A 9,276-nucleotide genomic window follows, 5' to 3' on the forward strand; every position below is an offset into this window, starting at 1 on the left:
GAACTCTGTATTAAGAAAAGCATTGGAATACCATCTGCAGGATCTGGACAATGCTTCCCAATTTCTAAAGCTTCCTGATCTCCAGACCAGATGAAGTGCCAGCATTTGCTTTCTTTTATTTGTAGGAGCACGACAGACAGACTGCTGAATTGGTCGAGCAGCTGGGGATAGTGTATTTATGAGTATACCACTCGTTTGTGTGTGATGTGATGTAAATCTTGTGGTTTTAGAGTTGAGCATGTCCAGAGGTGAGGGCTAAAGATGTAAAAAGGTGATGTTTTTGCAAGTAACTCCAAAGTCAGCCATCATACAAACAAAAAAAAAATAAACAAAAAACACCCATAAATGCAAAAAGGCAAAAGCAAAGTGTAAACAGGTGGAGCTCCTTAATTCTAAGTCAAATTCTCTTTATTTTATGTGAAATGTAAAAAAACATTGTACAATCAATACATGCCATAGTCTGTCGAGCAACATGGCAACAGATTTAGGGGAGGAGATCATTTGCTTTTAAAGCTCTGGGCTAAAGGTGGTGTAGTCCTGAGGCACAGTGAGCTTTTACTACAGAAGACAAAGTGTCCTTTTAATGTCTGATATTAGATTTCATCACTCTGGATCAAGCCTAGGCAGGACAGGAAGAATGAGGTTCCCAAACGAGGAATCTTGGGTGATGAAAAAGCCTGACGAGTGTGCGTGTGCATGCTGAAACAGAACATCGCAACAGATTTAACCCTTTCAAGACCAGGATTCTAGAATTACCAATAAGGTTCTAGAATTTCATTATCAACTGTAATAACTGCCAAGCTACTATTGTTACATCATCAGTAGAACTTTACATAAAACTCATAAAACTTGACTGATACCTGTAGAGCTGCTTTCTGCTGGGCAGCTATGTGCTGCTGTTCTGCGTGGTCCCGGAATTCCTTCACTGCCGGTCTTGAAAGTGGGATACTGTGTGGAAAAAAAAAAAAGAGTAATTCGATATGCACAGTCAGAATGAAACTCTGCAGATTAATCAAACTACAGGGCTAAAAGGTGAGTTTTCATAACCTAATTTATCATATTAAAAAGTGTTTTGGTCACATACAAAACAGAACATCCTTACTTTCCTGTAATTAAAATTACATGAAATTATTTGTAATCACAAAAAATGAGGACAGTTAAATGTCCAATCCAAAGTGGACAAATTGCTTCGAGGGGCCAAAATGCAATGTTTGTGGTGGGCTGAGGGCAAAAAAAGGCAAAACAGTACACAAATAAAGAAGCCAAGTGGGCTGTAAATCGAATCGTTTTTAAATGTTGCCTTATAACATTACGCTATTTGTTTTTTACTAAAAGTAATTAAAATAAAATCTTAACAGAAAAATAAAAATAAAAAACTATATAAAATTTCTTTTCTGTCATTGTACACGGAGGTAGAAGGATTTAGTAACTTTCTGGTGGGCCAAATAAAACGTCCTTGCGGTCTCCTCTTTGGGCAGCCCTGCTTTAGACCAATCAGAACATGCACTGTGGCATTTAACTTATCATGCTAAATGTAGCTGTTGGGTTAAAATTAGGACCACATAAAATGCATCATTTGATTATAGCAATAACGTTTCATGTACTTCAGTGTTTCTCAGTCCTACACACTTCAACATGGTTCTTCAAGGGTTCTTTAGTAAAGAAAATGGTTCTAAATAGAACCATGAACACTCAAGGAACGCTTTGCATGATTAAAGGGTTCTTTGCATCGTGAAAGGGTTCTTCAGATAGATGGAGAATGTGCTGAAGATGGTTCTATGTAGAACCTTTTTAAAAAGGGTACTATATAGCAGCAAAAGGGGTTCTTCTATTGTTACAATGTCAAGTTTGTAACAATAGCAGGACCCTTTTTTGGTGCTATATAGAACCATACAACACATTCTCCATCAGTCTGAAGAACCATTTTACAATACAAAGAACCCTTAAATCACGCAAAGGGTTCCTTGGGTGTTCATTTTCTTTTCTAAAGAACCCTTGAAGAACCATCTTTTTTAGGTGTGTAGTTGTAGGGATTGTACGGAGCCCTAAAGGTGACATCCTGTATAAATAAAAATAATGGGCGGCCACAACTTAGTAAGGCGTGGGATTGAGATAATTAAGCCTTGACTACAGCTTCATAAGGCATGATCTCATTCCCACGCCTTACTAAGTCATGGCCATGCAATAGGATCTCATTTCCACGTGTTAATATGACATGGCCACACATTATTTTTATTTATATGGGATGTCACCAGCAGGGCTCGAGGTTTGTTGCAGTACAGAGCCGAGCTGAGGTCGGTCAGGTCCAGATCTGCTTGGCTGTGTTCATACTAACCTTGCTCCTGGATTGTTCATGGACTGGCTCTGTATCAGGCGTCTCTTCTCCTTGTCCAGTTCAGCTAAAATGGCCACCCTGTTTTTATTCTGAAATCCTGTAGGAGTGACAGGACAAACTTCAAGATGCATGAAATAAAGGCCTATTACAAAGATTGTTTTATAGGCAGCCCAGAGTTGTGATCTCACAAATGATTGTGAAGAATCTTTACAGTAATTCTGAACATGTTTGCCGGGCCTGAGAGCTCAGAAACGAGGAGGTCTTTCACACCAAAGTGAATAAAATAGTTTCACTCATTCCCACATCCTGGTGACTTTTTATTAGGTTAGTACGATCAGAATTGGCCATGGTTGCGGTCAGTCAAGCTCAGAATTGCCATCTCTGTGCTCCAAACACAATTGGCAATCAGCTAATTTGTTATTTTGAATTTACCTGATCTGTGTTGCAATGGGGAAAAATACCATGAGGGAGGTGAGGGCACTCGTGCTGTATTTGAATGCTGCTGCTCCAACTGTACCACAACGTCACAGCATAATCATGTCTGACCCATTGTGCTAAACAGCCAGTTGCCTCTTACTTTCAATGTAGCACTTTATTTCATTCATGCTATTTAAATTGACAAATCTTTTTCATCTAGAAATTTCAAAATTCCAGTTTGGCCCATTAAAGAGCAAATAATGTTATTTATATTGAAACGTTGTCTAAAAGGAAGTACTGGAAATGTGCTAGTGTGTTCCTTGTGTTCATTTAATCCATCAGTGTGAGCTTCATGTTAAAAAAGGGTTGATAAATATCCACCATCAGCCAGTGTGGCAGTCATCAAACCATACAATTTACTCCCCAGTCTACATGGTGCACCTGTGGAAAGTAAGCTGCAAAAACCGTCCATTTTAAATTATTGTTTTGGTGATGTCACAAAAACTGATATATCCACCTGGTCAGTGCACAGCAGTTTAGCTACACTCATTCATTCTGAAGTTATAAGGTTGTATTTCAGCCCAGAGGGCTTTTTGAATGAGGCACATTACTGAATAGCCAATCAGAACAGAGCTCATTTATATCAGTTTTAAATGTACAGTAACAAAAGCAGCCTGTTTAACACTAAGAGATAAAGGGAGTTTGGAAAATGGTCAAGTAAAAAGGATTATGACTGTTTTTGGCACATAAAAACACAAAAGTTATACCTCGGGGAAATAAACACAACAACATTTGTAGGTTTTGGGCCCTTTAAAGAACACTGAATAAAGGGAGCATAATTAGCCTTGATTATGTGACCTTAGTTCTGTCTAGTATGTGAAACATCAAATAAAAATCATTACATTCATAGTTTTTGATAGTACTTTTTTAAATGTGCCACTACTGGATCTTTTTTGGCTGTTCCAACTCATCAAACCTCAGAATACATATACATATTGTGAAAATGTCTTGAAGTATTGCAATATTATATTTTTGCCAGATCACCCACCCCTATTGTGGAGAGACTGAGGATGAATCTCAAATGGCTCCTTACTCCCTATATAGTGAATGAAACATCTGCTTCTACATCCGAATAATGCACAAAATGTTAAGGTATCGAGTCGTACAGCTTAGGGCTATATATTAACAGCTTTCTATTAAACATATAAGCCATATTTTGGGTGCAGAAGTAGTGCACTACATAGGGAGCACAGAGCCATTTGAGGCTCAGCCTGACTGTGACTGAGGGTTGAAGTGTAAAAGTAAGGATGGATGATTGGGGAAACAAGAGCCACATCCTGCTGCTTATAAACACACTTTAAAAAAAAGATGGTTCTTCAAGGGTTCTTAATTAAGGGATTTTTTTATTTAGAACCACGAGTTCTATATGTAACCATTCCATGCTTCTTTGAATGATGAAACGGTTCTTCAGATTGATGGAGAATGTGCTGTAGCTATATAAGTTCTATATCGCACCAAAAAGGGTTCTTCTATTGTGACAATGTCAAGCTTGTGACAACAGAAGAACCTTTATGGTGCAACCACTTTCAAAAATGCTCTTTATAGAACTATTTAAAACCCATTTTCCATCAACTTCATCAATCTGAAGGACCAAGCATGCAAACGGTTCTATAAAGAACTCATGGTTCCAAACAGAACTACTGCCTTTTCTAAAAAACCCTTGAAGAATCATCTTTTTTTAAAGTGTAAGCTACCCTGTCCAAAAAGGGTTCAGTTTCAACATCAGGACAGTCTCACAGCTTGATTAACATTATCCAGACACATTATTCTTCTCAGTAAGTAAAACTGTTGGGTTACTTTTTCAGATATGGCTGTAAAACTGAGGGCACAGCATCGTTAATCCATCCAGCTCTGCTTACGAAGCTGAAGTCGGCTTCTTATTCGCCGGCTTCTGGTTAGAATTTTCCCGTTCCACCTTAAATGGTGCATCAGTTACTGTTATAACGCCTCAAGTGCAGGAAAGCAACCGCTGCACCATTTAAGGTGGAACTGGAACATTCGATCAAGAAGCTGGCGAATAGGAAGCCCATTTACAGCCTCCCTCACAGCCTAGAGCAGCTCAGCTGACCAACAATTACTAACAAGTTACAGACTGAACTTCCGTGTCTGCCGTTACCTTGTCCGGGCGGATTTGAAGCCATCGGTGCGAGTTTTAGAGTGACAGCAACACTAATAAATACACTGAGATGAACAGAATTAATGTATTAATATCAGAAACATGCTTTGTTGTCAACTCGCCGATTTTTTTTCATTATTCTTCCTCTACGGCTCCCTCTAGTATCAAAGCCACACTGCCCTCTACAGTACAAGGGGCTTTTTGCAGGCCACGTCCGCAAATATAAAGGGCCCAAATCATCTCAAACCGAACTTCCCTCACTTTTTACAAAACGGGGGATCGATGTTGAGCGCAAACATAGGCTGTGTCGAAACTGTGTCCTATTCACTCTGTAGTGCACTATTTAGGGTTCCGCAATTGCGTAGTGCTAACCGAAAATATGCTGTGACCGAAACGGCCCCCGAAATGGTGATGGCAGTAGACGATTTCGGACCCTACATCATACGTCATACAGGTTTGCTCACAGACCACTGTAGTCGTGTCGTCATTTTGTAGTCAGCGCCATGTTCTTATGCCCATATTAGGAACTCCGGGTCTAAGCTCCATTTCTCTATGGCCAGAATGAATAAGGTTTTCGAAAAATCGCCTCTATCGCCCCCTGTGTTAAATAAAAATGTTCAGAACCCGATACGTTTTGTCCTATGTACATTTTTCTCCCGAATACCACTGGATCCTCTGAATTACGAGGTCGTTAAGGCGTTGAAATATGAATATAGGTACATGTGAGCTAGAGCTACTGCGCACTGAATTCACGTCATTAGACTGACAGCCTCCTCAAGCAGGTTATCACCCCCTGATAAACTGATATATCAGAATATCTTAATTTTTATTTTAATGCTATTAACATTTTTCTGAGGACATTCGCCAGCTTTTTGTTCGACTTTTTCCGTTCTATCTTAAGTGGTGCAGCAGGCACGTTCTGAACTGCTGAGCCATTTAAGGTGGAACGGGGAAATTCGAACAAGCAGCCGGCGAAAAAGCAGCTGACTTCAGCTTCATGGAGGGTTTAAAGGCATGATATGAGGTTTCTCTATTTTTGCTTAACAGAGTAACATTAACTTATTTTTGCTGTTTCACAGAACCGACAGGTCAGTATTTTGTGTCGTTTTCTAATGTTTTTGATAGCTACAGCTGCTGCACCATTTAAGGTGGAACGGGAACATTCAAAGAAGCTGCGAAAAAGTTTTAACACGGGTAACTTTAGTATATTTGACAAGGAGTTTTAGCCTATCAAAATATCCTACCTAGAGGTTTTATTTATGGGTTTACCCGTAAAGATGCGCTACAGTAGAACATTTTGATAAGATACCACAGCCCGCCTTAGTTTCGTGCAGAGCCGTATAGAGAGATCTCTATATCTCTCTATACGGCTCTTGTTTCGTGTAGCTAAGTGACATCAAATTGATGCACAGTAGTTTTAGCTCACATGTAGCAATATTAGTATTATAGCTCTTCACGACCTCGTAATTCAGAGGATCCAGTGGTATTCGGGAGAAAAAATGTATATAGGACAAAACGTGTCGGGTTCTGAACATTTTTATTTAACACGGGGTGCGATAGAGGCGATTTTTCGAAAACCTTATTCATTCTGGCCATAGAGAAATGGGGTCTAGACCCGGAGTTCCTAATATAGGCATAACGAGGACTACAGAATGACGCACGACTACAGTGATCTATTACTGTGCGACAGCAGATTACGTCACATCTATCTATTCATCTATCCACCGAGCTCTCTGAGGCGAAGACGCGGCCATTGTAGCTGAGCTCGCTGAATCTGCTCAGCAGTGCATTATGTATTATCTCCTATCCACTAGGGTAGGTAGTACCCTACTTATTGTGGTGCACTGGATCTTGGACACCACTATAAAATGGCAGAACCCCCAGAATAGTGCACTATATAGTGAACAGAGCACCATTTCGGACTTAGCCCGCTCTTAATTCACTGTGTTTTGACGCCACGTTATTAAAGTCCAGTCACAGTGAAGTTATAGTTTCAGCCCAGACTACTTTTTCAATGAAACGCAATACAAGGCAGCCAATCAGAACAGAGCTTATTTACACATAGCAGTCTTAAAGGTACAGTAACAACACAGCCGGTTTAATTCTAAGGGATAGAGAGGTTAGAAAATGGTCATTGAATTATGAAAAATGAATGACGACTGTTTTTGGTACATAAATCCACAAAAATGTGTAAACAAGTGTAAACAATAAAACAACAAAACGTAAAATATGGGCCCTTTCAGTGTCTTAAAATGAACACTTTCATATAATTTATCAAATCACTCGAGACAGATATTTTTATTCATCTTATTATCTTAATGTTTTTAGCCGTGAGACACATCATTAACCTTGTTTGTAACTCACCATTAGCTGCTCACATATGTATAAAAAGTAAACCGGGCTAATATTCCCCCTTCACCAATACAAATGTATAAATTCTTGTGGTTGAAAGACATTTTAATTAACCTTAATTAATATTTTTATTATATTATTTTATTATATATTTTTTTTCACTCCTCATTACCATCATCTACTTTGGCCTGTGAAAAGCCAAATCAGGGGTTCACATCAACCTCTAATAATTACACATATTTTGATTATAATTTGCCTTTAAGGATAACTTTTAAATGTTTATAAAGTTAGCTTGTAAAGGTTTCTGATGGGGCACTTGTTTTCTGGGTTGTTGCTGGTTAGATAACCTAATCCCGACTCAATAAGCAGTGCTGACCTGTAGGCCAAACTCACTCTTCACATCCATCACGTGTGGCTTTATTTTGTACTTCCTCCCTGATAATATTTGTATACTGAACCTGTACAAAGAAGGAATCTTTTGTTGTTCTGAGATGGGCCTGTATTTGGCAGGTAGGCTATGTAAGATATGACCTAATTGGAGAACAAGAGCTTGCTTACTAATGTCCTCCAAACACCTACTCAAGCAGAAGTACTGTTACTTCAGTCAAACAATGACTCAGGTGAAAGTAGAGACCTTTTTTAAAAAAAAAAAAAAAACACCTTTCAATAGGTGCCCATAGGTGTCCAATCTTATCCACAAAATGCCAGTGTGGCTGCAGGTCTTCACTCCAAACAAGCATGAGAACACCAGATTCCACAGTGGTCTCGGTCTTCAGCGACTGATCAGATGAGCTCCTGCTTTGTTGGAATGGCCCTTTGTGGATAAGACTGGACACCCTTGTCTTAGTGCATTTAGCATCTATCAGCATAGGAACTGTAGTGCGTTAAGACTATTCTTCTCTTCTTAATGAACTCTTGCTCTGAAACCTCACAAGTCAGAAATCAGTCAAAACCACCAATACATTAAACACAAAAAGAAATTAGTAACTAAAATGTAACTGAAGCAAAACATAGGTTCCTTTCCTCACAAATATACATAGCATGGCCACAAGTATATGGACAACTGTCCTAATTATGGACTTCAGCCACACTCATTGTTAGCAGGCGTGTAAAATCAAGCACATAGTCATGCAGTCTTCACAGACAGTGGCAGTAGCATGGACTGCACTGAAAAACACAAACATAGCATCAATCTCATCTGTTTATGGAAGTAGCCTGACTGCTCTCACATCTTAAAGCACTGTATGAATTTAATTTTTTTGTAGTGTACACAATACACTGAATATAAATCTAGCTTTCCAAAATACTTGGGGATTTTTAATTCTGAGCGATACTTGATGTTATCATATTAAGAAGAATAAAAATGAGATAAATTAAATAATTAGACAGAAAAAACAAGGTTTACAACAACAACAACAGTGGGGAAAGCGGGGGGGGGCAGAAACAAACTTGATGTGTACAGAAACACAGCCAATGGTCACACCAACATATACAGTCAACAAAAAAAATCAAAACACTAGAGCTGGTTAAGATCTTCCTTACATATCTGCAAACAATATAACAATTATATATTAGTTAAGGGGTCTAATTTGTGGAAAAGAGGTTCTGTATTGCAATTTAATTTTTTTTTTTTTTACAAAAGGAGCACTACAGTTCTTTTCATTTACATTTACATATTTATACATTTATATAAGATTACACGGTCAGATCACTTGAAAAAAGTGAGAATTCTCCTGAATAACAGATTTCCCCATCAAGAATTCAAATCTAAAATCGAGACATCGTACATTAGCCTGTAAAATGACAACTACGTTGGAAATTTGATTGAAGGAACTGTCTGCAGCTCTGCAAAAACAAACAAAAAAAGCCCCCACAAATCCACGCAAAGACAAAGAGAACCCAATTGCGCAAGTTTAGGATGGCACAGGTGATGTCCGAACAAATTTCGTTAGTACGATTTTTCATAGCTCACAGTGATTTAAACCAGAAGGATATA

General features: G+C 38.7%; 1 protein-coding gene across 1 annotated transcript; it reads right to left on the reverse strand.

Annotated features, from left to right (window-relative positions):
• Positions 1–377: 377 nt before the first annotated feature.
• LOC118824697 (ints3 and nabp interacting protein) lies at positions 378–5,094 on the reverse strand. Its single transcript, XM_036595051.1, has 4 exons — positions 4,929–5,094; positions 2,336–2,432; positions 861–948; positions 378–699 (listed from the first exon to the last, which is right to left on the reverse strand). Exons 1-4 carry the CDS (start codon positions 4,951–4,953, stop codon positions 604–606), a joined length of 306 nt encoding a protein of 101 aa, XP_036450944.1. The 5' UTR covers positions 4,954–5,094; the 3' UTR covers positions 378–603.
• Between the last annotated feature and the right edge of the window lie 4,182 nt (positions 5,095–9,276).

Source organism: Colossoma macropomum, unplaced genomic scaffold (assembly GCF_904425465.1).
Source record: "Colossoma macropomum unplaced genomic scaffold, Colossoma_macropomum, whole genome shotgun sequence".
In the NCBI taxonomy this organism is placed as follows: Eukaryota; Metazoa; Chordata; class Actinopteri; order Characiformes; family Serrasalmidae; genus Colossoma; species Colossoma macropomum.